The sequence below is a fragment of the Engraulis encrasicolus genome, chromosome 20 (genome assembly GCF_034702125.1).
Source record: "Engraulis encrasicolus isolate BLACKSEA-1 chromosome 20, IST_EnEncr_1.0, whole genome shotgun sequence".
NCBI lineage: Eukaryota > Metazoa > Chordata > Actinopteri > Clupeiformes > Engraulidae > Engraulis > Engraulis encrasicolus.
This window is the reverse complement of record NC_085876.1, coordinates 52059918-52081720: the sequence shown is the minus strand read 5'-3', so window position 1 is coordinate 52081720 and position 21803 is coordinate 52059918. Positions and strand designations below refer to the sequence as shown.

General features: G+C 47.6%; 1 protein-coding gene across 1 annotated transcript in view; it reads left to right on the top strand.

Annotated features, from left to right (window-relative positions):
• ankib1a (ankyrin repeat and IBR domain containing 1a) overlaps nucleotides 1–21803 on the top strand; it is a 68209-nt gene that overhangs the window by 4238 nt on the left and 42168 nt on the right. The window contains exons 2-3 of the mRNA XM_063185119.1: nucleotides 6299–6682; nucleotides 17007–17307. Of these exons, the coding sequence (XP_063041189.1) occupies nucleotides 6495–6682; nucleotides 17007–17307 (489 nt within the window). The 5' untranslated portion in view covers nucleotides 6299–6494. The remainder of the gene's footprint in view (nucleotides 1–6298; nucleotides 6683–17006; nucleotides 17308–21803) is intronic.

Genomic DNA, 21803 nt, shown 5'->3' with positions numbered 1-21803 from the left:
AAAAGCGCCCAATTTTTGGCCATGGAAATCAGTAGAATTGGGCAGAATGTTGTGTTTCCAGGCGGGTTTTGAGCATCTTTTGGGCTGGAAATCATCCAGCCTCATCTGGCAACCCTGAGTGGAAAGCTTCTTTGTGCTCTGATGTCTGTTTTTACCAGGTGTGAAATCGTGTCTGTTTTCAGTTTGCATACCGCTGCATTTTCTGGTAACGTGAGATCCAGGCCACCACAGCAAAACAAGTGTAGTAGCAGAGAAAATGATGGCGCTTGATTGCAGCGCATTTGTCTGTCTGTCTGTCTGTCTGTCTGGGTGAGTGCATTCCAATATGCAGACTCCCATCCTCCACTTGCTCCTTTGGCCTCGAACCAGAAAGTAATACATTATTACATTGCACTTAGCTGACGCTTTCATTTATTCAAAGCGACTTACAACTATTATTTATAGTATATATAACCTTTTTCAACTTGTGGCCCACTCGAAATGGTCAAAAATGTTAAGAATAAAACTCAAATAAATCAACAGCAACACACACCAAAATATGATTATTATTTTTGGAAAATGATTTCAAGGCCCACTTGGAATGCCTTCAGGGCCTACCAGTGGGCCCCGGCCCAAAGGTTGGGAATCACTGATCTGATAGAAGAGCCTGGAGTCCTCATTTGAGTTAAGAGGTAAATCATCTAATAGAAGAGCCTGGACAAAGGCTGCACCTGCTTGTGGTCAGGCCTCCTCTTCTCTCTCTCTCTCTCTCTCTCTCTCTCTCTTCTCTCACTCTCTTTTCTCTCTCTCTCTCTCTCTCTCCTTTCTCTCTTCTTTCTCTCTCTCTCTCTCTCTTCTCTCTCTCTCTCTCTCTCTCTCTCTCTCTCAGCTCCTCTATTTAGGATGTTTATTGGAGCATAAAATGCACCCCCCCACACACCACACTGTTGTTGTTGTTTGTTTTTGTTTATTCTTTTTTAATCCGAGACCTCTCGTAGCCAGACTCCCTCATGTGTCTGGCTAAGCTGGGCTGGATTGGCATCGCAAGGGGCCGAGTGAGTAGGACCTCAGCACATAGAGCACATTGGATCAACTGGATCCCTCTAGGGCCGGTTAGGCTGTTAGATCTACTGGATCCCTCTCGGGGCTGCTAGGCTGTTGGATCCACTGGATCCCTCTCGGGGCTGTTGACTTAGACTTAGACTTATTTATATTTATTATCCATTAAACTTACTTAAAATGGAAAATTTGCTTTGGTGGTGGCATAAGGACGCACAAGGACACACAAGACAAACACGCATAACAGGCAACACAATAAATAATAAATATATATATGTGTGTAGATAAAAGATAGATAAAACCTGTGGAATAAAAATTAAATCTCATTACTCAGTTAAAAATTAAGAGACTATTCAAATTTACCATATTACTTACTGCTAGAGCAGCACACAGAGCTTCCTACGCTGAATTACGAAGCACTGTGTTACTGTATAAGATTTTAAGATGAACAGAATACTACTGCTAAAATACTATTGAGGAGCACATAGAACACATCAATTGGATCCCTCTCGGGGCTGTTAGATCAACTGGATCCCTCTCGGGGCTGCTAGGCTGTCCGGGTCGGTCAAGTCAGTCCTGGTCACTCCTCTTCTGTGGAGCAGGAAGAGGGGAGGAGGAAGAGGAAGAGGGGAGGAGGAAGAAACAAGAGGGAAAAGGGTGGAGGAGGAAGAGGAGGAGGAGGAGGAGGAGGAAGAGGAGGAAGAGGGGAGGAGGAGGAGGAGGAAGAGGGGAGGAGGAGGATGAAGAGTAGAAGGTAGAGGAGGAGGAGGGATGAATGTAGAGAGGCTATCATCATCATCATCATCATCATCATCATCATCATCATCATCATCATCACTATCTTCATCATTACCATCACCATTATGGACTCCAGCTGAGAGCTCTGCTGAGCGAAACGGTCAGATTGAAAGTGAGGAGAGTGAAGATAAGGAGCGGGAAAGGAAATTACTGACACTGAAAATAAAGATGCAGGGAGGATAGTGCGTGCGTGCGTGCGTGCGTGCGTGCGTGCGTGCGTGCGTGCGTGCGTGCGTGCGTGCGTGCGTGCGTGCGTGTGTGTGTGTGTGAGTGTGTGTGTGTGCGTGCGCGCGCAGCCTGGAGGGAAAGCAAAGATTCACGAACAAATATTGTGGGCTGTATTGAATCGTAGTTAAAAAAAAAAGTGATGTGAATGGAATCGTGAGTTGAGTACATAGTTACAGCCCTTCTAGACAGTGAGTGCATTCCAATATGCGGCCTCCTATCCTCCACTTGTGCTTGTGGCCTCGTTCCGCCTCCTGGTCCCTCCTCCGTGGAGAAAACAATACAGTTTACCGGCTGTCAGACTAGCCACAACAACTTTTGGGGGACTATTTTTCATTTATCATCACGATTGCGAATGAAAAAATGACATTAGAATTTCGCTTTTGCAAGATGTGTAATTAATTTTCTGTCGCCAGTGATGTCACTATGAGATCACAAGCAGGCAAGTGAGCAAGGGAGGACGGAAGTAGACATATTGGAATGCACACAGACTGTAGCAGCGGTTGGTCGGTTGGTTGGTTGGTTGGTTGTCATTAACGCTGGATAGTTTGCCTCCGTCAGCAGGTTTTTCCAGGTCACCGCATTTGTCAGTTAAGGGCTCCATATGTTTCATTATGACTGGGGCTCCATATGTTTCATTATGACTGAGAGAACTCCAAATGATGGATGATGACGATTGCTTTCCTTTCATTGCCTCCTCTCTGGAATGACGCCCATTACATGTTTATGGCACAATGAGCCGGAGCGCTAAAGCTGTCATTGGGTTCTTTCTAATACCTAATATCTAATGTCCACAAAACTCCTAATATGTAATATCCTAATATCTAATGTCCACAAAACTCCTAATATGTAATATCCTAATATCTAATGTCCATAAAACTCCTAATATGTAATATCCTAATATCTAATGTCCATAAAACTCCTAATATGTAATATCCTAATATCTAATGTCCACAAAACTCCTAATATGTAATATCCTAATATCTAATGTCCATAAAACTCCTAATATGTAATATCCTAATATCTAATGTCCACAAAACTCCTAATATGTAATATCCTAATATCTAATGTCCACAAAACTCCTAATATGTAATATCCTAATATCTAATGTCCATAAAACTCCTAATATGTAATATCCTAATATCTAATGTCCACAAAACTCCTAATATCTAATATCCTAATATCTAATGTCCACAAAACTCCCGTCCTCCCTTGCTCACTTGCCTGCTTGTGACCTCATGATGATGTCACTGGCATCAGAAGTGTATTTCAATATCTCACAATAATGCAAATTTACTTTTTATTTTTTCAAATTTACTTTTATTTAGACAGGACATGAAATGAGTGGGAGAGAGAGAGACGGGAGAGTATCGGGAAATGACCCTGGTCAAGAATCGAACCCGGGTCAGGTCACCCGCATAGCAGTCCGGTGCCCAGCCAACTAAGCCACGGCGGGGCCACGATAGTGCAATTCTAATGTCATTTTCTCAATTGCACTCGGGGTGGTGAATGAAGAATGTACTGTACTGTACTGGATGTACTGTATTAAAGGACCAGTTCAGTCACTTTCAACATGCAGTTGTAATGCTCACACTACCCTGGACTTTTCAGTACCTGAGGTTTTTGTTTTTTTTCTTCAGCCTTTTCCGAGATCTTGGATATTGTAATGGGGGCAGCGCTTTGTTTACATTTCAAAAAACATTTTTATTTATTCTCAAAAACTTCCGAATGGTTATACAACATCAGCAGACAACTAGCGGTACCTTTTGGGAAAATATTTAGAGTAGGCCTATGTTAATTTTTTTTAAAAATGTAAACAAACGCTGCCATATCTCGGGAAGGGCTTTGCCAAAATATGTGGCATCACCGGGTACTGACAAGTCAAGGGTAGCGTGAGCAATACAACAGCATATTGAAATTGACTGAACTGGTCCTTTAAGTGTTATTGCACTTTTCAATGTTTATTTGTATGCGTAATTCCCCGTTTTTATTTATGGCCCCTCTTGTTTTCTTGTCTTAGCCATTTGTAGACAGTATGTGTTAAATTTGTTGTTAAATTTGTTATACTGTTGATATGGCAACAATAAACGTGAACTAGTCCCCAGAGAGTTGTTGTGGCTAGGCTGACAGCAGGGAAACCTTACTGTTTTCTCCAGGCAGGCGGGGGCGTCAACGAAACGTGACGCCACAAGCACAAGTGGAGGACGGGGGTCAGATTGGAAAGAACCTCATATTGTGTGTGTGCGCGCGCGTGTGTGCTTGTGTGTTTGCTTTCTCACATGAACCCTGGTCAATTGGCGACGTACGGCAGCCTTCAGAGCTGGTGTGTGAATGTGAGGATGTGTATTTTGTATGTGGGTTTTTTTGTTTTTTAAAAGCGCTTTGAGTCACCTTCATAGCTGTGATATTGCGCTATATAAATACATGTTGGATTGTATTGTATTGTATTGCTACTGTGGTGTTTGTACAACGGCCCACTGCTGCTGTCATACAGACAGACAGACAGACGGCTACATTACATATGCAAGTGTCAAGTGAGCTTCATAATAATAATAATAATAATTAAAGCCGCAAGCGGCGATGACGGGCCCTCGCACGTACATTGCAGGGGCGGGGCATGCCACCTAGCACGTTGCTATGCCCCCCCCCTAAAAAATTGAGTGTGTACGACGTTCGGTTCACGAGATATTGAAGAAGAACTTATTAGCATGAATTAGCATTCAAAATTAGCATTAGCATTGTCATGATTAGCGTGTTGCTATGACCCCCTAAAACAAAAATGGAGTCTGTACGACGTTCAGTTCCCAAGATATTGAAGAATGACACTTTTCCTGCAGTTCCTTTGCCTACCACTTGGTGGCGCTATACCTTATGTACATTTCAGGCTTATAGAAGAGTTAGTGTTCATTATGTGCATACATGTGTGCTTTGCACTGTTTTAAAACACTCCAAACTGAAATGGTGGCCAACTTCCTGTTTTAAAATGCCAAAAAAGTCAAAATATCTCACTTCCTGTTGGGCGTGGCCATATCGTTGTATGGACTTTATTGTTCGCCGAGATACACAACTTAAAAAAAACTCCCGAGTCTGTAGTTCAAAGTAGATGTTGGCCCCGCCCCTAAAAGTGATTTGGGGCGTGGCCTCAATTTCAGGCATATACAGAAGTTAGTATTTGTTTTATCCATACATTTGTGCATTTGCACTGTTACAAAACACTCCAAACTGAAATGGTGGCCAACTTCCTGTTTTAAAATGCCAAAAAACTCAAAATATCTCACTTCCTGTTGGGCGTGGCCATATCGTTGTATGGACTTTATTGCTCACCTTATTGAGATACACAACTTAAAAAAACTCCCGAGTCTTTAGCTCAAAGTAGATGTTAGCCCCGCCCCTAAACGTATATGGGGGCGTGGCCTCCATTTCAGGCATACACAAAAGTTAATAGTCATTATATGCATACATGTGTGAGTTTGCACCGTTTGAAAACACTCCAAACTGAAATGGTGGCCAACTTCCTGTTTTAGAATTAGATGCCTAAATTCATTAAGCCGCCATCTTGTCAAATTACGAGATATCAAAAATTCCTTCGCAATTTGTGATCTTCAATGCCTTGAGCTCATGTACAACGAATATAAAGTGAGTGCGATGTACGGTTTAGGAGGAGTGTTTCAAATCCCATTACATGTAAATTTTGAAAAAGTCAAATTATCTCACTTCCTGTTGGGCGTGGCTAATGGGTTGGCATTGCAAATGTGCTTGGTTTAATGAGATATATATGCATATTTTTTTTCGTGGCCAAACGACAAACTATATATCAGCCAGAAACTTCAACGCGATAGGGGGCGCTATTCTGTGCCCGTGGCCAATCCGGATCCGAGCTTCCGGTTCTGAGTAGCGGGAAGCATTTCCAATCACTGTGCAAAAGGGCGAGCCACCAAGTATTTCCCAGACAAAATGAGCAGCCCGAACACGGAGGACAAAGAAAAATAATAATAATAATCCGAGCAAGAACAATAGGGCCTCGCGCCTTCGGTGCTCGGGCCCTAATAATAATAATAATACATCAGCTACGGTACGTATGTGCCTGACTGGTGAGGTTCATCCTGATGGAAAAACAGACTGGCCTCATTTAGCAGACACGTGCTAACTACCCACTTCCTTTGTCTCTCTCTCTCTCTTGTGTGTGTGTGTGCGTGCGTGCGTGTCTATGTGCGTGTGTGCATGTGTGTGTGTTTAGGACCTGTAGCATGCTGCTAGCCCTGGTCGAGGGGAGGTGAGTGCGGCTCGGCAGGGCAGACAGGAGCGACGGAGGGGGCGAACGAAAGAGAGGAGAGAGGAGGAGAAGAGGAGAGGAGGAGAGAGGGAGCGCACTGAGTGAGGAGCCGGTGGAGCTGTGAGAACGTGAGCAGAGCGGAGAGGAGCGGAACGTTACCATGGGCAACACGGCCACTAAGTTCCGGAAGGCGCTGATGAGCGGGGACGAGGGGCTGGCGTGGACGCTGTACGAGAGCAACCCGCAGTTCAAGGAGTCGCTCGACCCCAATGCCTCCTACGGGGAGCCGTACCAACACAACACACCCCTGCACTACGCATCACGACACGCCATGACACGGCTTATACGGTGAGATGGAGACACACACACACACACACACACACACACACACACACACACCGCTCGACCCCAACGCCTCCTATGGGGAGCCGTACCAACACAACACACCCCTGCACTACGCATCACGACACGCCATGACCCGGCTTATAAGGTGAGCACACACACACACCACTGCACCACGCATCACGACACGCCTTGACAAGACTCATCAGGTGAGGAGGAGACACACACACACACACACACACACACACCTGCTACGCTACGCATCAAGACACGACTCACACACACACGCACTAGTAAGATCAGAAAACATGGTGGAACGTCAACTTACCAGGCGAATATGCCGGCTGTGACAAGGTTCAAGAGACAGAGAATTGCTTCTGTGCATCAAGAGCGATTGGAGAGACTGGAGAATGTCCGTTAAAAGCAGAATGCAAGCATTCCAACATTCCCATTGGCTGTGGTGGCTGTCGCCGAACCGCGTCATAGCTAATTTGCATTATATTCCCAGGAGTTCAGCTACAAACTGTCGCGCGAATCGCTTTTGTCGCGTGTCTCAATACAAAGTCAATTACTTCTGTCACTCGGCTTGCTCAGGTCGCGGATCTTTCATTTGTTTTATTCAATTGTTTACGTTTTCCCTCGTCCTCCTCCACCGTTGAGCATCTGAATTCTGTAAACTGCTGACAGAGCTGCACACATGGCGTTTAATAACTGACGGGAAATGGCAAACTATTTTGTTTGTTTATGTTGATGTTTTTGTTTAAATATGTCCTGTCCTCGTCATCCATCTTGCCTGATCATCATCAGTCACATTCTATTTACTCTCTCCATCTTCTCCCCTCTCCAGCCCCTGGATATAAAGTACAGATGATTTCTGGCCCAAAAATGCTCAAAGTCTACCTGGAGGCATTAGATCACCGATCATATTGATTCCTACTCTGCCCATAAATCTACAGGAAATACCCCTTTTTACATGCAGTCAGGGCTCTAAATGAACCCCAGGCAACAGGTCAAATGCTGGTGAAATCTCCATTTGCCTGGTAGGAAAGGCAGAGTTACTACTAGCCACTTGGACCCATTAGTCTGTGTTTTTGGCAAGTAAGATTATCCTCTACTAGCCATTTTGGCTGGTGGTGAAAAAAGTTAATTTAGGGCTCTGCAGACACTCAACCTAAATAGCCCAGTTGGGTGGGAAACGGCCCAATCTGGCAACACCAATGATGTCCGACCGTCTTCGCCAGAGAGACCAGCTTTAGCGGGAAGGAAAAACGCAAAGACCTCTCACACAGTGTTGCGAGGTTGGCAGTCTGCGGGTAAAAAATAGCATTTAGCAGAAAAAGACGCCCAATAATTGGGCTCCTTAGGATGGCTGTCTACTCTGCGGGTAAAAAAATGCCCAATATTTGGCTATAGAAATCAATAGAATAGAAATCAGGGTTTGGTGCTTCTTGGCAAGTTTTGAGCATTTTTTTGGTCTGGAAATCATCAGCCTCATCTGGCAACCCTGCTCTCACATACAGTCTCCTCTTTCTGAGGGGCTACTGTATTCACATGGCTGTAATTCATCATATTTTCGTTCCTAATGGTCACTCCTGCTGCCTGCCAAGGGGCAGAGTTGGAGTTTGGAAGGGAGTCAAAGAGCCTCTTATGCCAGCCGAGCGAGTAAAACTCTTTAACTCATGGACTCCGTGAGGGCCAATTCTCATTTCAGCGGCGAGTGCGTTGACGCGAACGCATGCGGCGACGTCCTCGCAAAAGGCTACTGGGATTGCGGCGTCGCGGCGAATTTGACAGTTGACGCGCGCCAAAAAGTTGAGTTCCCTTCAAAGTTATGCTAATTGCTCATGGCAAACGCAGTGCGTTATCCAATGAATGTCGAGTACAGGAGGAATACCCATGGCACCAACAACTTTGTTTTGCTGCTTACAAGTAGTTTTATGACTGTATGGCTTATCATACGTTTTAATGTAAGATTCACATGGCCACAAACCGCCATTCATCATATTTTCTTACCTAATGGTCACCCATGCTGCCTGCCAAGGGGCAGAGTGGGAGTTTGGACAGCAGTCAAAGAGCCTCTTCTGCAAGCCGAGCGAGTATACTCTTAAACAGGGATGGACTGGCCATCTGGCATAGCGGGCATTTCCCGGTGGGCCCCGCACCCTTGTGGGCCCCTGGTCATCTGGCATAGCGGGCATTTCCCGGTGGGCCCCGCACCCTTGTGGGCCCCTGGTCATCTGGCATAGCGGGCATTTCCTGGTGGGCCCCACAAATTACTACAATTAATACATTATTATTTGAAAAAATACATTTCTGAAAATAGGGGCCCACAAGGGTGCAGGGCCCACTGGTGAGTTAATTATGAGGGGCCCCTTTAAGCCAAAATTGCCCGGGCCCTATTTATCTCCCATGAGGGGCCCCTTTAAGCCAAAAGTGCCGGGCCCTATTTCTCTCCCAGTCCTGCTAATTATGAGGGGCCCCATTAAGCCAAAAGTGCCCGGACCCTATTTCTCCCCCATGAGGGGCCCATTAAGCCAAAAGTGCCTGGGCCCTATTTCTCCCCCATGAGGGGCCCATTAAGCCAAAAGTGCCCGGGCCCTATTTCTCCCCCATGAGGGGCCCATTAAGCCAAAAGTGCCCGGGCCCTATTTCTCCCCCATGAGGGGCCCATTAAGCCAAAAGTGCCCGGGCCCTATTTCTCCCCCATGAGGGGGCCCTTTAAGCCAAAAGTGCCGGGCCTTATTTCTCCCCCAGCCCAGCCCTGCACTTTAACTCCTGTATTCCGTTAAGCAAGCAAGCTCACTCTTTAACTCACAGAGCCAGGCTGTAACACCTGATTGCTTGGCAACTGATGTTGATAAAGGTTGATGGACTCGTTCAGTATCGAGGGGACTGTAGCAGTATGCTATGAAGTAAACGAGAGAGCAGCCTGGACTTAGTGACTGGGACTGGAATTGTATTTATATTCATTCATTCATTCATTCATTCATTCATTCATTCATTCATTCATTCATTCATTCATTCATTCATTCATTCATTCATTCATTCATTCATTCATTCATCTAAATTACTTCATTTATTACTTTAGGCATTTGTCTTTATTCAGCATTTAGATGCCTAAAGTAGTAAATTAAGTAATATTTAGATGAATGAATGAAAGCTTGGCCAAGCAATCAGGTTTTACAGCTTGGCTCTGTTAGAAGCAACTTCAAAAGGTGTACATGGCCTAGGTTCGAATCCGGTCTGGATGATGTCCCGACCCCACCTTGCCTCTCTCTTCCTGTCTGCTCTCAAGCTTGATTTGAACCCAGGTTCCCATGGGCATGGACACCTTTTGAAGTTCCTTCTAGTCAGGCAAAGTGAAAGAAAAGTGAAAGCCCATTGGGAAACTCCAACTCCCATTGTCATTGTGACACAGTACACCACAGCACACAAGTGAACACTGCACACAACGAAATTGCATTTATGCCTCACCCGCAGCCCTCAGTGGCGCCCCATGGGGAGCAGTGCGGTGGGACGGTACCATGCTCAGGGTACCTCAGTCATGGAGGAGGATGGGGGAGAGCACTGGTTGATTGCTCCCCCCACCAACCTGGCGGGTCGGGAATTTTTTTTTTTTTTTAAGTGAAAGCCCATTGGGAAACTCCAACTCCCATTGTCATTGTGACACAGCACACCACACAAAGAGCAATGTAACTATCATTTCTGATCTCCCAAAAAATCGGGAACTCAGCCCTCCTCGGCTCATGAAAATATTCTTAAATCCAAAAGGGGGTCCCCGCTGTAGTGCAGTTAACAGGGAACACCCCTAGTGCAGTGAATGGGTTTACACCCCATGCCATGAACCACTCGGCATCTGCCTCAGTGACGTGCTGTGTGTGTTGCCTTTGGTTGCTGTAAAGCGAGACCAAACACTAGCCTTGGTAATCCACAAGACACTTTGACCCTTAAATAGTTCAAGAAAAAAAAAGAAAAGAAAAGAAAGCGAGATGGAAAAGAAAGAGATAAAAAACAGGATGACCCACATTCAGGTGTTTTCGTTTTTCGTGTGTGTGTGTGTGCGTGTGTGTGTGCGTGTGTGTGTGTGTGTGTGTGTGTGTGTGTGTACGTGTGTGTGTGTGTGTGTGCAGGAGGGCAGCTGAGGTCAGGTGTGTGTGTGTGTGTGTGTGTGTGTGTGTGTGTGTGTGTGTGTGTTTGTGTGTGTGTGTGTGTGTGTGTGTGTGTGTGTGTGTGTGTGTGTGTGTGTGTGCGCGTGCGTGCGTGTGTGCAGGGGGGCAGCTGAGGTCAGGTGCTTGGCCGGCCATCAGGAAGTAATCCGGCTTGTGAGTTAATGCTTAACCCTTAACCTGCCGGACAGGAGAAAGGAGAGGAGGAAGACAAGACAGAGGAGGGAGAAGAAATAGGAGACAGAGGAGGGAGAAGAAATAGGAGACAGAGGAGAGAGAAGAGATAGGAGACAAAGGAGAGAGAAGAGATAGGAGACAATATATATCCTCTTAATGCACCTCCTGAGGCACGCTGTAACAGTCATTGAAACTACCATAGTACTACACTACTATGACAGTGCACAGGGCCCTTAGTTATACATTACTACTTGGTCATTGCCATTCTGGTAACAGCTAATTTATAATGCGGTGTGTTAAGGGGCTAAATACTATATCTAAGGTTATCTACTATATCTACCTAATACCAGAATTCAGCATTGTCAGGGAATAATATAACGGTGGCCATTTTGTGGAGGGTGTTTGTTCATGTTTTTCATCAGGAGATGTGTGCGCTATCCGTCAGTGCAGTGTGTGTGTGTGTGTGGGTGTGTGTGGGTCGGTGTGTGTGTGCGCTCTCTGTCAGTCCAGTGTAGTGCAGCTTTCTTTTGTTTCTAGTTTCTGGCCGTTAGCAGCAGCTGTGCGACCAGTTTATCTGGAATTACTGGGAAACAGACCCTTTCTATGGATACATGGCTGTGTGTGTGTGTGTGTGTGTGTGTGTGTGTGTGTGTGTGTGTGTGTGTGTGTGTGTGTGTGTGTGTGTGTGTGTGTGTGTGTGTGTGTGTGTGTGGGTAGACGTGTTGCTGACTATGGTTGAAATTATTGAGCTGTTTGGCGGCCTGTTGACCAATAAGCGGCCAGGCAGCCGGTCACATCCACTCCTCTATTCCTCTCTTTCTTTCTTTCTCTCTTTCTTTCTTTCTTTCTTTCTTTCTTTCCTTCTTTCTTTCTTTCTTTCTTTCTTTCTTTCTTTCTTTCTTTCTTTCTTTCTTTCTTTCTTTCTTTCTTTCTTTCTTTCTTTCTTTCTTTCTTTCTTTCTTTCTGTCTGTCTGTCTGTCTGTCTGTCTGTCTGTCTGTCTGTCTGTCTGTCTTTCTGTCTTTCTTTGTGTCTTTCTTTCCTTCTTTCTCTCTTTCTTTCTTTCTTTCCCTCTTTGTTTCTTTCCCTCTTTTTTCTTTCTTTCTTTCTTTCTTTCTTTCTTTCTTTCTTTCTTTCTTTCTTTCTTTCTTTCTTTCAGCTGATCCTTCCAGATCTTTCCGGTAACCAGAGAGATGAGTCATGTTTTCAGTGTGTGTGTGTGTGTGTGTGTGTGTGTGTGTGTGTGTGTGTGTGTGTTTTTTGTGTTTTTGTGTGTGTGTGTGTGTGTGTGTGTGTGTGTGTGTGTGTGTGTGTGTGTGTGTGTGTGTGTGTGTGTGTGTGTGTGTGTGTGTGTGTGTTTTCAGTATACTCCATACAGTATCTTGGGCTTCCACCTAGTGTGTTAAGTGCTGACTGGTGATATTGATAAGAAATAAAAAGTCCCCTAAAGTCTGCAACCAGATGTCTTTTCACCGCTCCCACTCTCTAACCAAAAGGGTAATGGGTCATATTTGTCTGTAGTAGGTATGCAAGTTATCGATTCATTTGTTTATCATAAGTCGATCGTTAAGGTCAATCAACTCACAATAAATTGATAAGCAGCGTAAGCCCCGAAATCTCAATCTTTCCAAAACAAAAACAAACAAACATTCGATTAGAGTCGATTAATCGATGAATTGCTTGCTTCCCTAGTCTGTAGCTGGATGTGTTGCTATGGGAGTTGAAGGTGTTGAGAGTCTCTTTAAAGCTGAACTGAGGTGTGGAGCACAGAGTCATACCATGGACAGAAAGAGAGACAGAATGAAGGAGAGGAAGAATGAATGAAAAAAGTGAAGTCCCATCAAAAGTCCCACCAAGGCCATCTGCTGAAGTACTTGTCACCATTTTTCTGCCATGTTGTGGTTGAGCGGTTCGTCTGAGCAGAGAGGAGAAAAGATACAGAGGACTTTGGACACATGTTGGCTTCTTCCAGCTAAAGGAAAAATCCACACACTGTTGCTGCGTACCGATTTATTGAACATACACAACGTTTCGACCTGACGAAGAGACCACCTGAGGTCGAAACGTTGTGTTCTATAAATCGGTGAGCAGCAACGGTGTGCGGATTTTTCCTTCTTCTTTTACTCACATTTGTTTGATCCAGCACCTGTTTTACTGGATGTGCGCGCATCACCTACACTACCCCTGGCTTCTTCCAGATAGGCTGTTTTGGTTAGGGATAAGCTACGTATGTATACCAAGCGTGACCTACGCTACGCTACACTACCTGAACGACGGAAGTCATTATTTCTCTATGGAGGGACGGAAGTCATTATTTCTCTATGGAGGGACGGAAGTCATTATTTCTCTATGGAGGGTCGGTAGTCATTATTTCTCTGTGGAGGGTCGGTAGTCATTATTTCTCTATGGAGGGGTGGTAGTCATTATTTCTCTATGGAGGGTCGGTAGTCATTATTTCTCTATGGAGGGTCGGTAGTCATTATTTCTCTATGGAGGGTCGGTAGTCATTATTTCTCTATGGAGGGGTGGTAGTCATTATTTCTCTATGGAGGGTCGGTAGTCATTATTTCTCTATGGAGGGTCGGTAGTCATTATTTCTCTATGGAGCGACGGAAGTCATTATTTCCTCTTTGGAGGGTCGGCGACTAAAGCGACCAAAGAGTTCGCCAGGAGTGAAGCAACCTGAGCGGCCAGGGTGAATTTAAGCAATTAATTAATTACACAAGTTTTTTTTTCTTTTTTTTCTGTTTTCTTTTCTCCTCTCCTTCCTTCCCTCCATTCTTTATTGTACTGTACACTTAGCGGAGTGAGGGAGTGAGTGAGGGAGTGAGTGAGTGAGTGAGTGAGTGAGTGAGTGAGTGAGTGAGTGAGTGAGTGAGTGAGTGAGTGAGTGAGTGAGTGAGTCTGTGTGTGAACTCTCCAGCTATGTTGTGTGTTTAGTGGAGCAAGTTTTGGGGTTAGCGGAGTGTGTCAATGTGTGTGTGTGTGTATGTGTTTGTGTGTGTTTCACTTAGCGGAGTGTGTGTGCGTGTGTGTGTGTGTGTGTGTGTGTTTAGCGGAGTGTGTCAGTGTGTTTATCTTGCTGTGTCTTCACAAGCTGTTAATCATCTCGCAGTTACGGGAAACAAATCTCCAGACTTTAGTGTGTGTGTGTGCGTGTGTTTGTGTATGTGTGTGCATATCTGTGTGTCTGAGTGTTTGTTTGTGTGTGTGTGTGTGTTTGGTTTACTCAGTTTAGCTTTGTGGACAGCAGTTCAAAGAACTGAGTGTGAATTATGCTGCACCTCTCTACCTTGTAATGTTTCTGTATACATACTGGCGTGTGTGTGTGTGTGTGTGTGTGTGTGTGTGTGTGTGTGTGTGTGTGTGTGTGTGTGTGTGTGTGTGTGTGTGTCTGTTTGTGTGTGTGTGTGTGTACATACTGGCCTGCGTGGATGGACGCGTGCATACATTTTCGAGTGTTAATTCTGCTGCTCCATAATATGAACACACACACACACACACACACACACACACACACACACACACACACACACACTGCTTAACATTATGTTGCCCAAATGCACTAATGTCCCCTCCTCCTCCACCTTCTTCTTCCTTAATGTCCCTTCCCTTTTACATTCTCCTTCTCTTCTTCCTCTCCATGTATTTCTACTCACCTCTCTTCTTCCAATGCAATTCTTCTTTCCCTTCCTCCATCACTTTTTATTCTCTCTTTTCCTTCACCCATCCTTTCTTCCACCCATCCCTTTCTTACTCTCTCTCTCTCTCGCTCTCGCTCTCGCTCTCTCTCTCTCTCTCTCTCGCTCTCTCTCTCGCTCTCTCTCTCGCTCTCGCTCTCGCTCTCTCTCTCTCTCTCTTTCTTCTGTTCTCCACTTCCATTGTTCTTCCTCCCCTGTTCTTTCTCTCCTCTTTTCCTCCTAATTCCTTTCCTTCTTTGCTCCTCCCATCATTTCCTCCTCCTCCACTTCCCTCACTCCGTTCCTCCATAATGGGGACCGTTGGAGAAAGTGGAAGCCTTTTGGTCCTCCTCCCCAAGTGGGAGGTGTGTGAGAACAACATTTGTGTGTGTGTGAGCCTGTGTGTGTGTGTGTGTGTGTGTGTGTGTGTGTGTGTGTGTGTGTGTGTGTCTGTGTGTGTGTGGTGTGTGTGTGTGTGTGTGGTGTGTGTGTGTGTGTGTGTGTGTGTGTGTGTGTGTGTGTGTGTGTGTGTGTGTGTGTGTGTGTGTGTGTGTCACTGTTTCTTAATCTCTCACTGTTGCTCTCTCTTCTTCCCTTTTCTTCTGGCCTTTCCTGTTCAGTAAGGGGGGGGGGGCACCTGGGGCGTTACATATCACCATGGTAACAAGGGTTACCAGGGGAACACACCGGTGGCAACAAGATTAAGTGGCAGAGAATCGCTGGACTGGGCAGCAAGAGCGATACAAGAGACAGAGTATGTCCGTTAGAAGCAGAATGCAAGCATTCCAACATTCCCATTGGCTCTCGTCGAACCGCATCATAGCTCATTTGCATAATAGTCGCTGAAGCTCAACTACTAACTGTCGCTCAAATCACCTCGAGCCGCCCAACTCACTCTCCCTCTCTCTCTCCCTCTCTCTCTCTCTCTCCCTCTCTCCCTCTCTCGCTCTCTCTCTCTCTCACTCACTCTCTCTCTCTTTCAAATTCAAATTCAAATTTCTCTCTCTCTCTTCTGTATCTTCAGTAAGGACAATAGCCCCAATATAAGAATAATGTGCATAACAAGACGTCCCTCTCTCTCTCTCTTTCTTTTCTCTCTCTCTCTCTCTCTCTCTCTCTCTCTCTCTCTCTCTCTCTCTCTCTCTCTCTCTCTCTCCCCCCTCTCTCCTCTCTCTCTCCCCTCTCTCCATTCTCTCTCTCTCCCCCCCCCCCCCCTCTCCTGTATCTCCCCCCCCTCTCTCCTGTATCCCTCTCCCCCTCTCCTCTCTCTCTCTCCTCCCCCCCCCTCTCTCCTGTATCTCTCCCTCCCTCTCCTCTCTCTCTCTCTCCCCCCCCCTCTCTCCTGTATCTCTCCCTCCCCCCCCCTCTCCTCTCTCTCTCTCCCCCCCCCTCTCTCCTGTATCTCTCCCCCCCCCTCCTCCTCTCTCTCTCTCTCCCCCCCCTCTCTCCTGTATCTCTCCCCCCCCCCCCTCTCCTCTCTCCCTCCCCCCCCCTCTCTCCTGTATCTCCCCCCCCTCTCTCCCTGTATCTCTCCCCCCCTCTCTCTCCTGTATCTCTCCCCCCCCTCTCCCTCCCCCCCTCTCCTCCTCCCCTCTCCCCCCCCCCTCTCTCCTGTATCTTCTCCTCCCCCCTCTCTCTCCTGTATCTCCCCCCCCCTCTCTCCTGTATCTCTCCCCCCCCCTCTCTCCTGTATCTCCCCCCCCCTCTCTCCTGTATCTCTCCCCCCCCCTCTCTCCTGTATCTCTCCCCCCCCCTCTCTCCTGTATCTCTCCCCCCCCCTTTTCTCCTGTATCTCTCCCCCCCTCTCCTCTTTCTCCCCCCCCTCTCCCCCCCCCCTCTCCTGTATCTCTCCCCCCCTCTCCTCTTTCTCCCCCCCTCTCCCCCCCCCTCTCTCCTGTATCTCTCCCCCCCTCTCCTCTTTCTCCCCCCCCTCTCCCCCCCCCCCCCTCTCCCCCCCCTCTCTCTCCTGCAGGTCGTTCCTGTTCAGTAAAGACACTCACCCCAACAAGAATAATGTGCATAACAAGACGCCTTTCTCTCTCTCTCCTCCCCTCTCTCTTTTTCTCCCCCCCTCTCCCCCCCCTCTCTCTCCTGCAGGTCGTTCCTGTTCAGTAAAGACGGGAACCCCAATAAGCTTCATGTGCATAACAAGACGTCCCCCCCGCCCCCTCTCTCTCCTCTCCCCCCTCCCCCCCCCCTCCTGCAGGTCGTTCCCAACAAGCGAAATGTGCATAACAAGACGCATCTCTCTCTCTCTCTCCCCCCTCCCCCCTCCCTCCCTCCTGTATCCCCCCCCCTCTCTCCTGCAGGTCGTTCCTGTTCAGTAAAGACGGGAACCCCAACAAGCGTAACGTCCACAACGAGACGTGTCTGCACGTGCTCTGTATGGGGCCCCAGATCCTGTTGGGGGAGGGGCCTCTGGGGCCCCGCCTCCTGCGTCCGCTCCAGGACGAGCAGCGGCGCTCCGACGCCCTGCAGATGGCGCTCAAGTGGACCGGCGCCAAGCTGGGGGCGGGGCAGTACGAACGCGCAGACCTGGACGCCGCCGACAACCGCAAGAGCACGTGCCTGCACTACGCAGCCGCCGCCGGGATGAAGACATGCGTAGAGGTGAGGAAGAGGAGGAGGAGGAGGAGGAGGAGCAGGAGGAAGAGGAGGAGGAGGTGGAGGTGGAGGAGGAGGAGGAGGAGGTGGAGGAGGAGGAGGAGGAGGAAAAGGAGGTGGAGGAGAGGAGAAGAGGAAGAGGAGGAGGTGGAGGAGTAGGAGGAGGAGTAGAAGGAGAGGGGAAGGAGGAGGAGGAGGAGGAGGAGGAGGAGGTGGAGGAGGAGGAAGAGGAGGAGGAGGAGGAGGAGGTGGAGGTGGAGGAAGAGGGGGAGGAGGAGGTGGAGGAAGAGGAGGAGGAGGAGGTGGAGGTGGAGGAAGAGGGGGAGGAAGGGGGGAGGAGGAGGAGGAGGAGGAGGAGGGGAGGGAGTCTAGTCTAGTGTTATGAAGACATGCGTAGAGGTGAGGAGGAGGAGGAGGAGGAAGAGGTGGTGGTGGAGGAGGAGGAGAGGAGGAAGAAGAGGAGGAGGAGGTGGTGGTGGTGGAGGAAGAGGAGGAGGAGGAGGAGGTGGAGGATGCGGAGGAGGTGGAGGAGGAAGAGGTGGAGGTGGGGGAGGACTAGGAGGTGGAGGAGGTGGGTAGAAGAGGGCGTGAGGAGGGAGGAGAAGGGGGAGGAGGAGAGAGGAAGAGGAGGAGGAGGAAGAAGAGGAGGAGACATGCGTAGAGGTGAGGGAGGAGGAGTGTTTGTTATGAAGACATGCGTAGAGGGAAGTAGGAGGAAGAGGAGGAGGAGGAGGAGGAGGAGGAAAAGAGAGGAGGTGGAGGAGGAGGAGGAAGGAGGAGGAAGAGGAGGAAGGGAGGAGGAGGAGGAGGAGGAGGAGGGGGGGGAGGGGAGTGTAGTATTATGAAGACATGCGTAGAGGTGAGGAAGAGGAAGAGGAGGAGGAGGGAGTCTAGTGGGATGAGGAAGAAGAGGAGAAGGAGGGGGAGGAGGAGGAGGAGGGAGTCTAGTGTTATGAAGACATGTGGAGGAGACGAGGAGGAGGAGGAAAAGGAGGAGTAGGCGAGGGGGAAGAGGAGGAGGAGGAAGAGGAGGAGGGAGTCTAGTGTTATGAAGACATGCATGGAGGTGTATTAAACAGGAGGGCTGTAAAGTTTAAAAAATTCTTGATTCGACACAATATCGTCAAGTCAAGTCAAGTCAGCTTTCATTGTCACTCTCTTCATATGCAAGTCATACAAGGAAAATGAAATTGCGTTTTCTCAGCCCTATTAACAGCCCCAGTTACTGCCCTATTAAGAAGCCTAGTGTCTAGTCTTTTGAAAACATGCATACACCCACCCATCTGAGCGGGATGCGTACACCCGACCATCTGACCTTAGGCTGTGCTAACAAAACCACCGATCGGAAAAGGGGGGTGGGAGGTGGCCTTAAAGTGATACTGTCCCATTTTTGGAAATAAGCTTATTTTACACCTCTTTTATATATTATTTTATATATTTTTGACGTCTTTTATCCTAGGGGAGTTAGGGAGGTGGAAAGGAGGAGGAGGTGGTGGAGGAGGAGGTGGGGGAGGAGGAGGAGCAAGAGGAGGAGGAGGAGGAGGTGGGGGAGGAGGAGAGGGGAGGAGGAGGAGGGGGTGGAGGAGGAGAAGAAGGAGGTGGAGGTAGAGGAGGAGAAGGAGGAGGAGGAGAAGGAGGAGGAGGAGAAGGAGGTGGTGGATGGGTGTGAGTTGAGAGGGAGGAGGAGGAGGTGGTGGAGGAGGTGGAGGAGGTGTGGGTGGAGAGAGGGGGAGGATGGGTGTGAGTTGAGAGGGAGGAGGAGGAGGTGGTGGAGGAGGTGGAGGAGGTGAGGGAGGAGAAGGAGGTGGTGGATGGGTGTGAGTTGAGAGGGAGGATGTTTAGATTTACAGTAAATCCAAATGAATCTCCTGGCTATATAATAGGACACAGAACAGCAGCAAAGTCTAATTTAGATGAAGATAGTGTGTGTGTGTGTATTATTGCTAGAGGTGTGTGTGTGTGTGTGTGTGTGTGTGTGTGTGTGTGTGTGTGTGTGTGTTATTGCTAGATCTATGTGAGTGTGTGTGTGTCTGAGGGTTTTTATTATTGCTAGAGGTGTGTGTGTGTGGGTGTGTGTGTGGGTGTGTGTGTGTGTGTGTGTGTGTGTGTGTGTGTGTGTGTGTGTGTGTGTGTGTGTGTACGCTGTGTGTGTGTGTGTGTGTGTGTGTGTGTGTGTGTGTGTGTGTGTGTGTGTGTGTGTGTGTGTGTGTGTGTGTGTGTGTGAGAGAGAGAGAGAGACTATGTGTGTGTGTGTGTGTGTGTGTGTGAGAGAGAGAGAGAGAGAGAGTGCACACTATATATGTGTGTGTGTGTGTGTGTGTGTGTGTGTGTGTGTGTGTGTGTGTGTGTGTGTGTGTGTGTGTGTGTGTGTTGTTATCTTGGCGGCCATCATTGTGCCTGTGGGCAGACAAAGGGAGAGCAGGAAGTTTCCAGAAGTGTCTCCATGCTCTGGAGCAACTCAGGAAGGGTGGAGGAGGAGGAGGAGGAGGAGTAGAAGGTTAAAGGGGTATGCCACTATTTTGGGGCTTAATACAGTTAACATCGTTGGCAGGGGTTTATAAAGGTGGTAAAGTGTTTTATTTTGCATGTAAGCCGTTGTCTTGCTTTAAGACAAGTTAAAAGAGGGAATATGTCGCTAAGCTAGTGAAAGTCAATGGATCCGTGTAGCAACAATGCTACACGGATCCATTGACTTTAAGGAGGACAAGAGATAAATCATCTGATAGAAGAGCCTGGAGTTCTATCAGATATACCTCTTAAAGGGACACTGTTTGAGATTTTTAGTTGTTCATTTCCAGAATTCATGCTGCCCATTCACTAATGTTACCTTTTTCATGAATATTTACCACCACCATCAAACTCTAAGTACCGGTATTCATTATGACTGGAAAAATTGCACTTTTCATACATGAAAGGGGGATCTTTTCCACGGTCTGCCATTTTGAATTTCCAGAAATAGCCAAAAATTACTGTACTTGGGCCATAATACAAAATGTTACTTTATTACTTAGTAAACGATCATGAAAAGGTCAAATTTGGCAATAGACGACACCGTTTCAATGAGTAGTACCTTTTTTGACCATGTCCTGCACAGTGTCCCTTTAACTGACCCTGGGTTACTCCTGAAGCATCTTCTTGGTATAGGCCCCTGGGCGCTGTGCCGCGGTGCTACAGTAAGACGGTGCTTAATGGCCTTGGAATTTGGTGGAAAACACTTATCATAGGCGAGATGTTTTCCAGGAATAGTCATGTGTGTGTGTGTGTGTGTGTGTGTGTGTGTGTGTGTGTGTTCGCAGGAGAGATGTTTTCCAGGAACAGTCATATGTAAACACACGACAGTCCTAACTAACTTACACTGCATGACTCAGCTCGGGAAGCTGTGTGTGTGTGTGTTCCTGTGTGTGTGTGTGTGTGTGTGTGTGTGTGTGTGTGTGTGTGTGTGTGTGTGTGTGTGTGTGTGTGTGTGTGTGTGTGTGTGTGTGTGTGTTCGCGCGTGTGTGTGTGTGTTCGCGTCTGTGTGTGTGTGTGTTTATGTGTGTGTGGGGGGGTTGAAGGATATTTCACCCAAAAACACCTAAAGCAGCTTATCCCTTAGTACCCCCCCCCCTCTCTCTCTCTCTCTCTCTCTCTCTCCCTCTCTCTCTCTCTCCCGCTCTCTCTCCCTCTCTCTCTCTCTCTTTGGGACTTTATTTAATGGTGTCCATGAGATTTATAGTATGTGAGGTCAGTTGGTAATGCTGTGTGTGTATTTATAGTTTTTCCAGCCTTGTGTTGTGTCTGCCTGACGTGGCAGCCTTTCAGTGTTGCCAGATTGGGCACTTTCCCACCCAGTTGGGCTGCTTAGGATGACCGTCTGCAAATAGAAAGGGTGGTCTTTTCCTTAGATTTATGGCCATTGAAGTTAATAGAATTTTGTTCTAATCGAGCGGGTTTAGTGCTTCCTTCCAGGCGAGCATTTTTTTGGGCTGGAAATCATCGGTCTTATCTGGCAACCATGCTGCCTTCTTGCCTGACCCACCATAAAAGGCTTCAGCAGGGTGGTAGTGAACTGGTAGCCTGGTTGTGATCAGCAGGGTGGTAGTGAACTGGTAGCCTGGTTGTGATCAGCAGGGTGGTAGTGAACTGGTAGCCTGGTTGTGATCAGCAGGGTGGTAGAGGACTGAACTGGTAGCCTGGTTGTCATCAACTCTTACGGTAGGGACACATACACGCGAATTTGCGAACTTTGCCATTCATTCCTATGAGACAGGCGAAGGCAAGCGATGGCAAGCGACAGCAAGCGAACAGGAGCGAAGCGAAGCGAAATTATTAAAGAAAGTTTAATGTTATGCAAATGAGGAGCGAATTCGCCTGCCACGGCCCAATCAAATCAACAATATACTGTTCCATTCCATTTGATTCGCCGCGACGACCTGATGACGGTTGAATTTCGCCTCTCTTCGCTTCGCCTTGCTTCGCCTCCTATGTGTCCCTACCGTCAGGGGTTTGGTGGACGGGGGCAG